Here is an 18,039-nt window from a genome sequence, read left to right on the forward strand (position 1 = left end):
TTAAATCCAGAAACAATAAAATAAGCACCAGAAACAAAATAAATCTGTCATTGTACAGTACTAGGCATCAAAATAAAAAGCCTTCTTCAACCCTGTAAAATCTTTAATACTGAAAGAAAAATATTGCATACATTTTGAGAATTCTCGTTCACATAATAATAATAATAATAATAATAATAATAATAATAATAAGTATAAGTATATAAGTAAGGTAAATTAATAATAATAATAATAATAATAATAATAATAATAATAATAATAATTTGTGCCACAAATACCATCTGCCTGTAACAAACAACTGGTGGGATCACAAGCTGGAAAAAGTTACAGAAAATGAACACATCAAACTCCTCTGGGACTTCCGAATTCAGACAGACAGTGTTTTGGAGCACAATACTCCTGACCTCACGATCGTGTTAAAAAACAAAGTATGGATTTGTCGAGGTTGCAGTCCCAGGTGACAGCAGGATTGAAGAGAAACAACTGGAAAAGCTGACACGCTATGAGGATTTAAAGATCGAATTGCAAAGACTCTGGCACAAGGCAGTCAAGGTGGTCCCAGTGGTGATCGGCACACTGGGTGCAGTGTCTAAAGACCTTGGCCTGCACTTAAACACAATCGGTGCTGACAAAATTACCATCTGCCAGCTGTAGAAGACCATCTTACTGGGATCTGCACGCATTATTCGCCGATACATCACACGTGTCCGACCTGTGATCCAATACAACAGTCAGCAGAGTGATTTTGTTGGCTGTGGACTCATCTTGTTGTGTTTCAAATAATAATAATAATAACAACAACTTTATTTTTGTATCCTGTCACCATCTCCCCAAAGGGACTCGGGGCGGCTTACATGGGGACTAGCCCAGTCAAACATAGCCTGGTCAAACACATCATCACCCTAATGAAGTGGAATGGGACCCAACAGCTTACCACAGTTTTGTCTTCTAATAATGTGTTATATGTCAAAATAGCTTTGAAAAACAAGGAACATACAAGGGAAGGACTGAAAAAACAAAAATACTAAATTTTTACCAATTTTTTCTCTGAAATATAGCCTACAGAACTTGGTATTTCTTAGCAGTCTTTTACTCCTAACTGGACCTGATTCTGCTTAGTTTCCAAGATCAGGTGGGATATAATGCAAAATAAATAAATAAATAAATAAATAAATAAATAAATAAATAGATAGAGTGGGGAGGCAATGTCATTACCAAAAAGCAAGTAAAACTAAATCTCCTCCAACACCCATAATGAAATGAATTTAGAAGTCCTCTGCAAACATACAGTGTTATGGGTTCCAGAAGACATGCCATTTTAGTCTTTCGGACATGCTGAAGTGCATCTCCCATCATTCCTAGCTGATCAACGCTCATGCTAAATAGAGATGACAGCAACGGCTTTCCAACAAAGCTAGAAGGTATCATATTAGGGAATTTCTCCATCAGAACTGGGAAGACCCAGGTTCATATTTCACCTGATGCTGATTGTCTTTCTAGTACAATACAAGTTAAATATCCCTTACTTTGAATGCTTGGAACCAAATGAATTTTGGATTTCAAAGGTGGATTTTGGAAGACATATTTGGACTGTGAATGAATAATGAGATATCTTGGAGATTAGATCCATGTCTAAACACAAAAAGCATTTACGTTTCTAATAATAATAACATCAAAAACTATTATTATTATTATTATTATTATTATTATTATTTTATTTCTTACCCGCCTCTCCTTGTGGCTCGAGGAGGGTCACATTATAGCCAAAACACACAAACATGCAAAAACTCATGACATGTAGTTCTATAAAAGATATATATTAACATTTATTTCTATAAAATACATATTAAATACACTTGACAGAGATTAAAACACAGGTTATGAGTTTAAAATTCATACTTGAAACTGTCTGGGGAGGCCTACTAGAAGAAATAGGTCTTTAGATGGGTTTTAAATTTTGAGGGCTCATTTAACTGTCAGAGCTCTTCTAGCAGGTCATTCCACAGTCTTGGGGCAGCCAACAAAAAGGTCCTCTGGGACTTGTACATATTATCCTGGTGATAATTTTATACAACTTTCTAAATAATGTTGTGCATGTAATGAAAATTGTGCACACGGGTCCATCAGAAGCAAAGGTGTCACTGTCTCTCCTACCTATGTGGATATTTCAGAATTCCAGAAAAGGGACGCTCAACCTATATACAATAAAGAGACAACATTTTCCATAGAACTACATTAAAGGAAGACATTGCTAAATCCATCATGCTTGCTCTGATCCTGTTAATTATCACCCCTGATGACTCAATTTACTTTTTTTTTAAATGCACATTAGATGGAAAGATTAATTTCATATTGAATATTTTGGGCTCCAAAAGATACATATGCTTTGTGTTTGAGATTCAGGTACCTTTTGTGCATACACAATGCGGAACTTCTGCTCCATCTTGCGCCATTTATTGTACCAACTGTCTTCCGCAGTCACGAGAGGGAGGTAAGGATGGTCAGGCGAACTGTCCTCGCTTGTGCTGCTCTCCAAGCTCCGGTGGTCCTCCTCATCGCTCAGGTAATCATAGCTGCTGACAGAGAGCGTCACGTTAACTGTGTTAACAGTTCTAGGATTCTATCTTAAATTTTCAGGTGGTACATTTTAATAGTTCACTATTTCTCATGAGGAAAAATAACTCCTTCTGAGGAGCATCTTTTCAACCTAACCCACATCATCTCGAACAGCATTGTTTTAAGACTCTATAACCTAATTCTACTATACTACATCAGATTACAGGTACGAAATACCAATCAGAATCACACTGGAGACTTATGTCTTTGTCAGTGGAAATAGAGCTGCAAATTAGAATTAGCTAGTTCCATAATGTCCCTGTACAGTCAAGGGCTCCTGTTATGCTACTTCACATGGGACCTGGCAAAGTGGCTGATGTGCATCAGTTATGTTGTACATCTTTTTCTTTTTCTTTTTTGGAGATTTCTATGCTGCCTTTCTCCAGAGCAGACCCAAGGCGGCTCACAACGTATTTTAAAATGTACATACAAATATTAAAACCCATGTGGAATATTCAGTTTTGCTTAAAACTGTCCATGGCTGTTGAAGCAAATGGAAACGTATCAATACTGAAACAATCACTATCACATTATCTGCAATCACACTTTGGTGCTGTTTTGGTAATGTACAATCCCACAATCATTCTTTTGCACTGCTTTATTAACCCTGCCTTTCTGTCCATGTATAGCCTTCCCATAGCGTGCATGTCTTTCAAATTTTAATTTTTTTGCCATGATTGTTCAATTCTAGCAAATTGATATGGAAATATAAAACAAAAAATGAGTCAAAGTATTGTCTGGGAATACTAAAGGAGAGAGGAGGAGAATCAAGACCACTCAAAGTACATGATTGAAAGAATATCACAACTTTGGTAGAAGGGACCCGTTGCACCAGAGGCAGTATTGGGACAGCAGTGATATTGGGAGCCACTGACAAGCTTTATCCATCAGTGAAAAGAAGTACTCCACTAATGACTGCAATGCAAAGAGCAAAAGGACAGATACGTCATCTGATATGTATAAGAAAACACACTACCATCCTGCTGTCATTGGGATTTACCAGCCTTGTGATAAAGTTCTTATTATACACTAGTTGTCCCCTGCCACACGTTGCTGTGGCCCAGTCTGGTGATCTCAAAAATAAAGTAATGAGAAAGTGTTGGTTTCTAATATATGCAATGTCTTGATGCTTGTGGATAAACAGTACTTCTTGTTGTTTCTTTGTCAGTGTTGATGTAGAGATTGTCTGGTTTGTCTACTCTGGAACATGCAACATATTATTGTCCTTCTTTAGGGGTCCCTGTCAAATCTATAATACTATATCTGTGTGTGTGTGTGAATCATATATATCTATATCTATGGATGGATGGCTCTTTGTCAGGAGGGCTTTTTTTACATTTTCTTGCCCTGGTGAAAGGACTGGATGGCCTTAAGTATTTTCTGTTGGTCATAGGGGTTCTGTGTGGGAAGTTTAGCCCAATTCTATCACTGGTGGGATTCAGAATGCTCTCTGATTGTAGGTGAACTATAAATTTCCGTAACTACAACTCCAAAATGTCAAGGTCTATTTTCCCCAAACTCCATCTGTGTTCATATTTGGACATATGGAATATTTGTGCCAAGTTTGGTCCACATCCATCATTGTTTGAGTCCACAGTGCTCTCTGGATGTAGGTGAACTACAATTCCCAAACTCAAGGTCAAGGCCCACTAAACCCTTCTATTGTTTTTGTTGGTTATGGGAGTCCTGTGTGCCACGTTTAGTTCAATTCCATCATTGGTGGAGTTCAGAATGCTCTTGGATTGTAGGTGAACTATAAATTCCAGCAACTACAACTCCCAAATGACAAAATCAATTTTTGAGTGATAGTTACTTCTTGGGTTAGTAAATGTCTTGTGGCCAAATCTGGCGGCAATTCGTCCAGTTGTTTTTGAGTTATGTTAATCCCACAAACGAACATTACATTTTTATTTATATAGATTATGTAACATACATCATGAAAGAGAATTCTGGCTCACTTCCACAAGCTTCCAGCAAGAAGAAAACTATCACATTCCTCTCCTTGCTGCACTTTTCTATTTGCAGGGATGTTATATTATGCTTTATTTTATGCGGGGAGCATTCCAAAAATGTATCTCCACAAGGACACATACAGTAATACAACATATTGACCATTTTAGGCTGCTGCTACATAATCTATATTAAATTATCTGTATGACAATCTTTTAAATTCAGAAATGTCACTAAGGAATAGAGGAGAAAAGTGAATGGAGACATCTTTAAACATTATTATATGTTAGCATAATATCTGCCACTGAATCACAGAAACAAACAAACAAAAAGATTTGATTAAACACACACAAAAAGATCTACCCAAACTTGAATGTTTCAGAACAAATAGCTAGCCTTCACAGGTTCAAAAATATCCATTGTTGTTTTCCTCGTCTGGAATGTTAAACTGCGAATACTCAAAAGACTACCCAAAAATGTAGTTGCTGTTACCTCTGAGTAAACTTCAGGTATGGTGTATAGTCAATAACCACAGGTGTCTTGCCATCCATGATCTCCCCTTTCAAGCAGAAGCTGCAGCACAGGAGAGAATGCAAGCAAAGTCAAATTATCTTATAGTACCTCACAATGTCTGCTTTGGGAAGTAATGGAATACAGTAATTCTGTGTGTGTTATCTTAATGTCTACCACTAGAATGTCCAGGTTGAGGGAGGGGAGTTATATACGAGGGTTGAATGAAAAGTAATGCCTCCATCTTCGTAACTCCTCAACAGTAGACTCTCCTCCACAGTTCTGTTTTGGTGGGGAGCCTTAGCATTGAATGGTTGTGTTGTTAAAGTGCGAAGTATGGAACCCTGAGCAGACAGTCGGTCAATGCGACTTAAGCAATGTGCAGTCATTGAGTTCTTGATAGCAAAAGGTGTTACTTCAACATCTTTAAACTTACTCACCCAACAACACAGAGTACTCACATCAACACAATAACCATAAACAGCTTGCATTCTCCGATGAATCTCCTTTGGGGTGACAACGTCTGCTGTTAAGAATTCAATGATTGCACATTGCTTAAGTCATTTTAATTGTTTTGCGAAATGTTAAAAGGGAGGGGGGTCTATCTCTGCCTGTTACATTGCATTTGCAAATGCTTGCTCAAAAAGCCAAGTTTTAATTGTTTTGTGAAATGTTAAAAGGGAGGGGGGCGATCTAATCTCCCTGGGAAGGGGGTTCCACAGCCGAGGGGCCACCACTGAGAAGGCCCTGTCTCTTGTTCCCACCAAAGAAGAAGGCGGGACTGAGAGCAGGGCCTACTCAGACTACCTTAAAGTCCCAACTGGTTCGTAAGGTGAGATATGTTCAGACACAACTTGAACCTTTAAATGAACCTTAGAACAGATTCAGGAAACTGAAAGGATGTGTAAAATATGGTCTTCTAGTTGTTGGACTACAACACCTCTTAATTGTACCCAGCGTAGTCAGTGCTAATACCTCTGAAGCCCCTACTACACAGCTGAATACCACACTGGAATATATGGCAGTGTGGACTCAGATAACCCAGTTCAAAGCAGATATTGTGGGATTTTCTGATTTAAGATTCTGGATTATATGGTTGTGTGGAAGGGCCCTACTGTTCCCACTTAGCCATGGAAATCCATTGGGTGACTTTGGTCTAGACACACTCTCTTAGTATCAAAAGAAAGCAATGGCATATCTCCTCTGAATAAATGTTGCCAAGGAAACACCAAGGTAAGTTCACCTTTGGATGGCTGTAAGTGAGAAACCACTTGAAGGCACACAAAAATGTGGGCAATGAACTTTTAAATTAAGGACATCATTGCTTCTCAGTAGATAGATTTTTGGAAAATTACTTTCAGCAATTGTATTCTCAGAAGTGAGTTGGAAAAGTGAACGTACCTGAAGTCAATGGCACTGAGTCCAATCAGCATCCCCGTGAGGACCGTAGATTCTTCTCTCAACATTATTGCCCCATCATCATAAAATCTCCTGTGATGGGAGAGAAAAAGCAATTTGTTGGTTAAATGGAGAGGGAGTAGTTGTAGGGGGAGAGAGAAGTGCTCTTTCTCCTTGGGGCAATCTGGCTTCCATAGTTCTGCTGTCACAAATATTTTTCACAAAAACATTGACGTTTTGTTGTAATTACCAAGAAACACTTTGGGCTTACACACTGACAGAGATAATGAAATTGTTAGGATTTTTTTTCTATTTACGTTGAGCCCCAAAATTCAGTTTGCAGCTAGAATTGCATTGGAGGAAGGCCTACAAACATTTCTGGGGAGATATTTTTTCAAGTTATGTTTCCCATGGCTGGGCTCTTGTCTACAGGGCAAAAGAATTGTTTTAATGATGTCTCATATATCACTTACACAGGGAATAAAGATGTCAGAGAACATCAGTACTGCAATAGATTGGAGTGTGGTTAATGAAACCATTTATATTGAACTAGTTGTCCCCTGCCATGCGTTGCTGTGGTCCAGTCTGTGTATATGTGTTTTGTGTGTGTATATATATATATGTGTATGTGTGTATATATATTTCTGTATATGACACAAATATATATATATGACACAAATATATACACAGCTGTCTGAGTGTCAGCTGCATTAAGATCACTTCTGACCATAAAGTCATGAGTTTGAAGCCAGCCCGGGTTGGAGTGAGCTTCCAACCAATTGTGTACCTTGTTGTCGACCTTTGCAACCCGAAAGACAGTTGCATCTGTGAAGTAGGAAAATTAGGTACCACCTATGTGTGGAGAGGCTAATTTAACTAATTTACGAGGCCATAAAAAAGCCTCCAGCAAAGCACTTCAGCAAAAACATGCGGGGAACGAGGAAGTACTTCATCAGTGTTGCAGATGGACGATGAAAGCGACAGCTCCCCTGGTGGCCAGAAAAGTTAAATAGCCTCTGACCGTTGGTCTATATCTGTTGTGTGTCTTTGGCATTGAATGTTTGCCATATATGTGTACATTGTAATCTGCCCTGAGTCCCCTGCGGGGTGAGAAGGGCGGAATATAAATACTGCAAATAAATAAAAAAAATAAATGTGGTTTTGTGCATGCGTTATAATGTATTTCTTTGAGGGGGGGGGGGCTTTTTAAGTCTCTTCTGCTGTATTTTTCAGTGTTTTTATGAGTGATGGTCACTTGTTGGCCTGATAGGTGTATTGTGGCCAAATTTGGTGTCAATTCGCCCACAAACGAACATAACATTTTTATTTATATAGATACTAGCAATCCCCTGCCATGCGTTGCTGTGGCCCAGTCTGTGTATATGTGTTTTGAGTGTTTTGGAATACAACACCAAGAACATCACTGAGGAATGTGGGAATTAGAATCCCGAAAGTAACATTTCTAGATTCTGGGTTACAGAGACAGCCCAAAATAAATTCATAATTAGAAAAGGCTAAATATGAGATTATTTTTGCACCTAATGGTCAAAATATAAGGTGTGAAGTTTACCTTGCAATTGGACTCGTATTTTAAAATTTTTAATTTATTACATCTGGCCCGGCCATAAGGTTTTAAATTTTGTGTGTTATTGCTTATATGTGAGTTATATTAAGTGTATTGTTTTATTTGCTTACTGCTTTGTTGTTTCACTGATGTGTTGTTGGGCTTGGCCTCATGTAAGCCGCTCTGAGTTCCCTTGGTGAGATGGTGGAGGGGTATAAATAAAGTATTATTATTATATTGTCGAAGGCATTCATGGCCGGAATCACTGGGTTGTTGTAGGTTTTTCCGGGCTATATGGCCATGTTCTGGAGGAAATATTTCTCCTGACGTTTCGCCTGCATCTATGGCAAGCATTCTCAGAGGTAGTGAGGTCTGTTGGAAGTAGGAAAAATGGGTTTATATGTCTGTGGAATGACCAGGGTGAGACAAAGGACTTTTTTCTGCTGGGGCTAGGTGTGAATGTTTCAGCTGATCACCTTGATTTGCATTCAATGGCTTGGAAGTGCCTGGGGGGAATCTTTTGTTGAGAGTGATTTTATGTGCCTGTTTGTTTCCCCTCTGTTGTTTTGCTGTTGTAATTTTTGAGTTTTTTAATATTATTATTATTATTATTATTATTCTGAACAAGCCAAAGTGACCTGTAGGACATAACGTTGGGCTGAGACAAATTCGTTAAAATAAAGCCAAAGGAAAAACTTGCAAGTCAGCTTGAAAAAACTGACCCAGCTTTGTAAAGGCAGAGGGCATTTCGTACAATTCAAGTGCATCCTAGGGTCCGATCAATATATTTGCCTCCATGGAGTGAAGGATGCGTATTACACACATAGCAGCTGTTCAGACTGGATGTTAAACCTTTTTTCAAATCAGTACAAAATAAAGTTGAAAAAATACATTGACCATTGTTCACAGAGAAGCAAATGCTATGGAAAATAAACGTATTGTAGCAACAATTCATTTTGATGTAAGCCTTGGAGGCTCTCACCTGGTGGTTCTGGTGTCCCGTAGAGCTGTTGCAATATACTCAGACATGCGCTTCTCCATCAATGCCACACGGATCCATGCCCGTCCCTAAAACATAAACGTTATTAGGACAGGCAGAAAGGCAACTGATAACAATAGTGAAAGTTTGTGAAAAGCCTATAATCGCTTCAACATGGGTCTAGGGGCTCTTCCACACAGACATATAACCCAGAATATCAAGGCAGAAAATCCCACAAGATGTGCTTTGAACTGGGTTATCTCCGTCCACACTGCCATATATTCCAGTTCAAAGCACATAATGTGGGATTTTAAACAGGAGTATAGTGTCTAGATCAGTGTTTCTCAACCTTCTTAATGCCATGACCCCTTAATACAGTTTCTTACGTTGTGGTGACACCCCAAACATGAAATCATATTTATTGCTACTTCATAACTGTAATTTTGCTACCGTTATCAATTGTCATGTAAATATCTGCTGTATTTTCACTAACTGGACCAAATTTGGCACAAATACCCGATACACCCGAGTTTGAATACTAGTGGGGTTGAGGGGGATTGCTTTTGTCATTTAGGAGTTGTAGTTGCTGGGATTTATAGTTCACCTACAATCAAAGAGCATTTTGAACTCCAACAACAATGGAATTGAACCAAACTTAGCACTCAGAACTCCCATGGCCAACAGAAAATACTGGAAGGGTTTGGTAGGCATTGACCTTGAGTTTTGAAGTTGTAGTTCACCTACATCCAGAGAGCACTGTGGACTCAAACAATGATGGATCTGGACCAAACTTGGCACAAATACTCAATATGCCCAAATGTGAACACTGGTGGAGTTTGGGGGGAAATAAACCTTGACATTTGGGAGTTGTAGTTGCTGGGATGTATAGTTCACCAACAATCAAAGAGCATTTTGAACCCCACTAACAATAGAACTGTTTTATAGATGCTATAAATTTAATTAAGCATGAATAATACCGGCCTAAATCCTACTGGTATTCCCCATGAAAGCACACCCAGAGAATCAATTGGATTTCCTTCTGTGTTGAAGTCGATCCAATGGGCCTACTTTAGTTGGGACTAACCAACAGGATTTAGGCCATATATTATTTGTTTTGACTGTTTTGACGATTATTAATCAGGACAGCTTAAAGTTAAGCTCTCAATCCAAATCTGCCTTGATTATCTTCTCTAGTTTCCTATAATTAAATTTATTTAGATGTTTAGATGTTTAAATGGTTCATTCTACATGATTATATTAAAACGGGTCTTGATATTCAGTGCCATATTTTTGGAGATTAAAAAAAATCTCTTTCATCAATGTTAATCTTACAATCTAGTGCATTACTGATGTTTTCTATCATCTTTATTCCCTGTATGAGTGACAGATGAGATTTCATTAAAGCAATGCAATTTTCCTTTAGACAGGAGCCCATCCTCTGATGCTTGCATTTTGCTTTATAACAAGTGGCCAATATTTATTTTGTTTGTAGGCACTGGTGTTTCATGAAAACAAGTAAGACAATGTGTGAGAATTTTCCTAATGGCTAGAATACATTTTCTTCCCAAATTACAATGGAAAAGACAGGAAATTACCGTATCTTCTGGCATATAAAACGACCGGGCATATAAGACGACCCCCAACTTTTCTAGTTAAAATATAGAGTTTGGGATATACTCGCCATATAAGACTACCCCTCTTCCAACACACACCAAATAAAAATTTTAAAAGCATCAGATATGATTTCAATATAGTAATTTTCCTATTACTGTACCTCCTTCTCTGCCTCTCAGATCTTGCACATGCGCACCTGCAGTCTTCAGGAGCGAGATCTGAGAGGCAGAGGAGGAGGTACGATAATAGGATACAAGGGCGGGTCAGACAGGTAAAAGAGGTGTTTTTTTCTGGGCCCAGAGCCACTCTATCTCTTTTTTCCATACTCCGGGCGCCCCGGATGCTTGCAGCTTGCTCCGCCCTTCACTTACACCTTCCCAGTGAGGCGCCCTTTCACCTCACCATCGGGACCACATTAAGTCCACGAATCCTGATGAATGGATTTTCTTTTACCATACTTGTACAGCGTCACCCTTAATGCTTTCATACAGTTGCTGCATATGGCAGGGACGCGACTACTGCTATTTTTGAGCCAACCCTCCACCCCCACCATATGCAGCAACCACAGATTCTCCCATCCGGATTGGAAGTTTCAGCACCCGCTCTATTAGACGACTCTCGCGTATAAGACAACCTCTGCCTTTTACAAAGATTTTCTTGGGTTAAAAAGTAGTCTTATATGCCGGAAAATACAGTACCTATGATCGGTGCAGTCCATCAACTATGTTTTGACACAAAGCTCACAGATAGGATTTGCCTCAAGATTAGAAAGAAATGTGTGACTTGAGCACAAACGCAATGGGGAGCTTACTTTAAATTCAGGTGTCTATAAAATGGAAGTGAGGCTACAAAGATTTATTCCACCAATGAGGAAGCAATCGTTGTTCAAGTTGTTCATGACATTGCAGGATTGCTGGCTGGGTTTTTGGTCTGAATTTCTTAAAGATGCCCATGTCCATATTACCTAGACCCCTTAGAATCATATAATCAAAGAGTTGGAAGAGACCTCATGGGCCATTCAGTCCAACCCCCTGCCAAGAAGCAGGAATATTGCATTCAAAGCACCCTCGACAGATGACCATACAGCTTCTGTTTAAATGCTTCCAAAGAAGAAGCCTCCACCACACTCCAGGGCAGAGAGTTCCACTGCTGAACAGCTCTCACAGTCAGGAAGTTTTTCATCATGTTCAGATGGAATCTCCTTTCTTGTAGTTTGAAGCCACTGTTCTGCATCCTAGTCTCCAGGGAAGCAGAAAACAAGCTTGCTCCCTCCTCCCTGTGACTTCCTCTCAAATATTTATGCATGGCTATCATATCTCCTCTCAGCCTTCTCTTCTTCAGGCTAAACATGCCCAGCTCCTTAAGCCGCTCCTCATAGAGCTTGTTCTCCAGACCCTTGATCATTTTAGTTGCCTTCCTCTGGACACATTCCACACAGCTGAATAGAATCATGGTATCATTGAGTTGGAAGAGACCTTGTGAGCCATCCAGTCCAACCCCCTGCCAAGAAACAGGAAAATCCCATTCAAAGCACCCCCAACAGATGGCCATACAGCCTCAGTTTAAAAGCCTCCAAAGAAGGAGCCTCCACCACAGTCTGGGGCAGAGAGTTCCACTGCTGAACAACTCTCACAGTTAGGAAGCAGGGTGTTGGACTAGATAACCCATGTGATCTCTTCTAACTCTATTGTTATTCTATAATAATAATAATAATAATACTTTATTTATACCCTGCCACCATCTCCCCAAGGGGACTCGGAGCAGCTTACATGAGGCCAAGCCAACACATCAATAGAACAAAAAAAAACCATAAGCAAAAACAATACAATTAATATAATTCACATGTAAACAGTAACACACAAGGATTTAAAAAACCTATGGCCAGGCCAAATGTAATAATTTAAAATTTAAAAAAAATAAATGTTGGGCATGAACAGAGGAAAGATGTATCTGATAGGAGGGTTTTAAAAGAAATGAAGGGACAGCAACCCAACGAGTAGTTAAAGTGCTTCTGAGGACATTTTGCTTACTCAGGGAAGGCACACTGGAACAGCCACGTTTTCAGGCTCCTCCTAAAGACTGCCAATGTGGGGCTTGCCTGATATCCTCAGGAAGTGAGTTCCAGAGTCAGGGGGCCACCACAGAGATGGCCCTCTCCCTTGTCCCCACCAATCGCGCATGCGAAGGGGGCGGGAGCGAAAGCAGGGCCTCTCCAGATGATTGAAGAGATCGAGTGGGTTCATACACAATGTACTCAATAAAAGGTAAGTTTGAAAGAGAATAAATTTTGTTGTATACACTGTCTGGGACAGGTAAAATGGCTGTTATTACATTAAGACAGATCCCTATTTCAGATTACATAAGATTACTGGGGAAGGATTTTAGATTTTCCAGCTGATTGGCTAAACAAAGGCTGGAGAGGGTATAAAATAGATGCTTTCTGAGCAGCAAAGTATCAGATTTTGCTCTCAGGAAATTGGTCCACCTCTGTTGCCAAGCAATTGCTGATAACCCAAACTCCTATGTGCAGTTAGATATTCTTTTCTTAATGGAGAATGTAATCTATACCCAACAACATGTCACTATAGAAATAAGATTATACGGAGCCACTAGGAGGGAGAGTACAACACTTTGATATATAATTCTAGTGCTAGTATAAATTTGTTAAGAATATGCTTAGGCTGATTCAAAGTCTACATAAACTGTGATGTTGAGGACAGTGTATTTAATATTTATCTGTGCTGTGTTGCTAAAATAAATATTAGTATGAAGCCGGAACTTGTTCTCCTGTTAATGTCCTAACATGCCAAAGTTTAAGAATACTATACTATGCCAAAGTTTAAGAATACTATAGAAAAAAAATCAGATTTGACTATTGGAGAAGACTAGGTTTTGTCGTCTTGGAGCATTGAGATTTACATTGTAGAATCCATGCAGATTGACACTGGTTGGCTTGAGGCTCTGGAATCATGAGAGTTATAGTTTGGTGAAGCAACTCTTTGGCAAGGAAGGCCCTAGAAAGGCCTTATGAAGCTACAACTCCCATGATTCCACAGCATTGAGTCATAGAAGTTAATGGTATGCAACTGCATAAATTCTATGGTATAGGTGGATCCTTAGATAGATAGGAATAAGACAAAGAAATTTCACTCTTCTATATAAATAAAAAAGTAATCTTTGTTTGTGGGATTCACATTAGAAAGGCCTTATGAAGCTACAACTCCCATGATTCCACAGCATTGAGTCATAGCAGTTAATAGTATGCAATTGCATAAATTCTATTGTGTGGGTGGACCCTTAGACAGACAGGAATGAGACAAAGAACTTTCACTCTTCTATATAAATAGAAATCTAATGTTTGTTTGTGGGATTAACATAACTCAAAAACCATTGGAGAAATTGACACCAAGTTCAGACACAACACACCTATCAGGCCAACAAGAGATCATCACTCATGAAAACACTGAAAAACACAACGGAAGGGACTTTAAAAGCCAAAAAAGCAAAAAGATGCTACAGCGCATGTGCAAAAACAACTCCCCCTGGCAGACAAAACACACAATAGCTTATCCACACTCTCTTCCGGACTATAGCTCCTAATATCCCCTAGATTTGGCCCTTTAGAAGAGGAGGAGGATCCAAATGCACTGCTTCCAAGCTCCAAGCTTTCTTGTCCTTGGATTTCTTTGAGAGCATCCTAATCCTTGCATATTTCCAATTTCCTATTCCTGGACTGCAACTCTCAGCAATCCTCCAGGTAGATAAGATAGATAGATAGATAGATAGATAGATAGATAGATAGATAGATAGGTAGATAGGTAGGTAGGTAGATAGATAGATCAGGAGGAATGCTAGGAGTTGCAGTCCAAGAATAGGTAGAGAAGGAAGAAAGGGGAGAAAGAGGAAGAGAAAGAAAAGGGGGGAAGGAAGGGAAGAGGAAGACAAGGAAGGAAGGAGAGAATGAAAGAAAAAATGGAAGGTGAAATAAAGGAGGAGAGGAAGAGGGAGGGAAGGTTGGCCACAGTAACAGCTAGTCTTAAATATATTGGGGTGGAAGAATCATGTCTGTTTCAACTCACTTTGTGGTATGAGGGTAGTTATAGGCTAAAAGCACCTGGAGATCTACTCTGACTCAGGCCCCTTCTAGACTGCCATATAATCCAGATTTTTTTTTTTGTCGTGTCAGGAGCGACTGCAAGTCGCTTCTGGTGTGAGAGAATTGGCCGTCTGCAAGGACGTTGCACAGGGGACGCCTGGATGATTTGATGTTTTATCATCCTTATGGGAGGCTTCTCTCATGTCCCCGCATGAGGAGCTGGAGCTGATAGAAGGAGCTCATCCGCCTCTCCCCGGATTCGAACCTGCGACTTGTCGGTTTTCAGTCCTGCCCGCACAAGGGTTTAACCCACTGCACCACCGGGGGCTTTGAACTGGATAATCTGAGTCTACACTGTCATATGATCCAGTCCAAAGCAGATAATCTGGATTTTATATGGCAGCACAGATAGGGCCTTAGAAGAAATTATAACTTGTAGTGCAGTCCTTAATATTTTTGTGTATTCATACGCCAATGAGCTAACACAGAGAGTAAAATGACATTTTAATCTCCCGAATGTGATACTTATAGAATTATGTTCAGTATAAACAAACAGAGGATACATTTTTCTTCAGATTTCATAATACACTTTTAGCCTGCTAATAATACACCCTTAACCGGTTATTCCATGACCAAGAAAATCAGTCTGGCAGAGGAATCTTAATTCAGCACCTGAAAATTGGACAGTGGCAAGGCTGGCCATGACAGGTATTGCTCTAACCTTGGCTCTGGAAGTGCTGATGTTTTCCATGTTTTCAATACTACTGACACAGTTATTCGGAACCTTGCTGCAGGCCAGACGGATGTAATCCCAGAAGCCACGTTGCCCGTCAGAGCTGAACCAACTGACTGGACCTGAAGAAAAAGGAGGAATAACTATGATTGGCTATGAAGAGTAGAACCAGAGTTTATCAGCCATAATACTGGATGGCTATGGTTAGTACTATCAGAACAATCCATCTACTGGGCAAAGAGTTTGGAGAAAGCAATACGGGCTGGATCGAAATGTTTCTTCTTTCACCTTGATTAGAAGGCTCCTCAGCTCTTCCTCACTTTCGGCCATCAAAGTAGTATCATCTGCATATCTAAGGTTAATGTTTCTTCCAGCAATTTTAACTCCAACCTTGCATTCGTCAAGCCCCACACATCACATGATGTGTTCTGCATACAAGTTGAATAGGTGGGGTGAGAGTATACAACCCTGCTGTACGCCTTTCCCAATCTTGAACCAGTCTGTTGTTCCATGGTCAGTACTTACTGTTGCTACTTGGTCCTTATACAGATTCCTCAGGAGACAGTCAAGGTGGTTTGGTATCCCCATAAACTGGTCCCCATAAACTTCATTTTAAATATTGTATTGTTTTTAATGGATTTTTTTGCATTAGAAATATGTGCAGTGTGCATAGAGATTGCTTAATGGTTTTTTCAAACTGTAGTCAGGCCCCCAACAACCTGTGGGACCGTGAACCAGCCCTCAGCTTAAAAAGTTTGAGGACCTCTGATTTATGTAGTGATCCGAACTACATAAAATGAGATTGAAATCCAACATTATGTAGAGAAAGATTACATTCAAGGACCGAATTCCTTTGCATTTGTTCAAAATTAATTATAGAAAAGCATGTTTTGATGAAAGCTGAACTCCATATGCTTCCTACTTGTTGCTATGCCCCGTTTATAGTCTAAAGCACTCTGAATAGTAGGAATTTCTAATCAGCAATTGGAGATAAGGATCTGTTTCAAGCTTGGAGATAGCTGTCACATAGAACCGAGCTCTAGATTGGAGCTCTGAAAGCTCTTGTATGGAATTGCAACTTTATATATTTATTATTATTATTATTTACTTTATTTCTACACCGCTTTTCTCAGCCCTCAGGCGACTCAAAGCAGTGAACAACATCAATACAAAACATCACAAAACAAGTATAGGGCAATTAAAAACAATTATAACATAATTCATTAACATCAGTATAATAATCATTAGCGCCTCAACAGTAAAATCGGAATCCAGTCTCGTCATCCATTATTCCGTATTCCTATGTTCAATTACACTGTTTAATCAAATGCTTGTTCAAAAACCAAGGTCTTCACTTTCCTCCGAAATGCCAGCAGGGAGGGGGCCAATCTGATATCTGCAGGTAGGGCGTTCCACAGCCGAGGGGCCACCACTGAGAAGGCCCTGTCTCTCGTCCCTGCCAAGCGCGCCTGTGATGCAGGCAGGACAGAGAGCAGGGCCTCCTCAGATGATCTTAGTGTCCTAGTTGGTTCATAGGAGGATATGCGTTCCGAGAGGTAAGTAGGGCCAGAACCGTTTAGGGCTTTATAGGCTAAAGCCAGCACTTTGAATTGTGCCCGGTCGCAAATTGGCAGCCAGTGGCGCTGGCGCAACAGAGTAGTATGCTCCCTAAATGCCACTCCTGTTAGCAACGTGGCTGCCGAGCGCTGGACCATTTGAAGCTTCCGAGCAGTCTTCAAAGGCAACCCCACGTAGAGAGCGTTGCAGTAGTTTATAACTTTATATAGTGACACTCTAGACCAGGGGCCCTCAAATTAAGGCCCGGGGGCGGATATGGCCCTCCAAGGTCATGTACCTGGCCCTCGCTCAGGGTCAACCTAAGTCTGAAACTATTTGAAAGCACACAACAGCAGCAACAACAACAGTGCTATCTCATCAACCAAAACCAGGCCCACACTTCCCACTGAAATACTAATATGTTTATATTTGTTAAAATTGCTCTTCATTTTAATTATTGTATTGTTTTAAGTGTTTTTTTGCACTACAAATAAGATATGTGCAGTGTGCATAGGAATTAATTCTTTTTTTTTTTTCAAATTATAATCTGGCCCTCCAACAGTTTGAGGGTCTGTGACCTGGCCCTCTGTTTAAAAAGTTTGAGGACCCTTGCTCTATATTAATGACTACACACACCCCCTCAGGGGAAATCTCACCCATCAGTTGAAGACTTACCATGTTCCCCCTTAAAACGATGGCTGAGAATGTGCTCTAAGATGGCTGCGAAGTTCACAAACTCCTCCGATGAGTCATCAATTGGTTCTATGGTATATTTTTCCAGCAGCGTCTTCACGGAGAATCTGCACGTAGACAAAAATATAACTAGGTTTGAATGAGAGATAAACAGGAAGGGACCTGATTTTTCACTAGTTGGCTCATCTCTCTATGTCTTGATCTGGATGACAACTAGCGGTATCTCTAATTCTTTACAGAAATATTTGCATAAGAGCAACACTGTCCCTTTTTGCTTCTGGAATGGCATAAGCGTTTTAGCTGATTTCATTTGAAGCAGATCATAGCAG

At 39.9% G+C, this 18,039-nt stretch overlaps 1 protein-coding gene across 4 annotated transcripts in view; it reads right to left on the minus strand.

Annotated features, from left to right (window-relative positions):
- RUNDC3A (RUN domain containing 3A) overlaps positions 1-18,039 on the minus strand; it is a 36,967-nt gene that overhangs the window by 7,479 nt on the left and 11,449 nt on the right. For 2 of the 4 annotated variants that reach the window (XM_060781125.2, XM_060781123.2), the window contains exons 2-7: positions 17,693-17,817; positions 15,449-15,582; positions 9,021-9,106; positions 6,478-6,567; positions 5,059-5,139; positions 2,408-2,573 (exon numbers count right to left, since the gene is read on the minus strand). In XM_060781125.2, coding sequence (XP_060637108.1) covers positions 2,408-2,573; positions 5,059-5,139; positions 6,478-6,567; positions 9,021-9,106; positions 15,449-15,582; positions 17,693-17,817 — 682 coding nt within the window. Of the gene's footprint in view, positions 1-2,407; positions 2,577-5,058; positions 5,140-6,477; positions 6,568-9,020; positions 9,107-15,448; positions 15,583-17,692; positions 17,818-18,039 lie in introns of all 4 variants that reach the window. The other 2 variants (XM_060781124.2, XM_060781122.2) reach the window with 1 other exon arrangement.

Source organism: Anolis sagrei, chromosome 6 (genome assembly GCF_037176765.1).
Source record: "Anolis sagrei isolate rAnoSag1 chromosome 6, rAnoSag1.mat, whole genome shotgun sequence".
In the NCBI taxonomy this organism is placed as follows: domain Eukaryota; kingdom Metazoa; phylum Chordata; class Lepidosauria; order Squamata; family Dactyloidae; genus Anolis; species Anolis sagrei.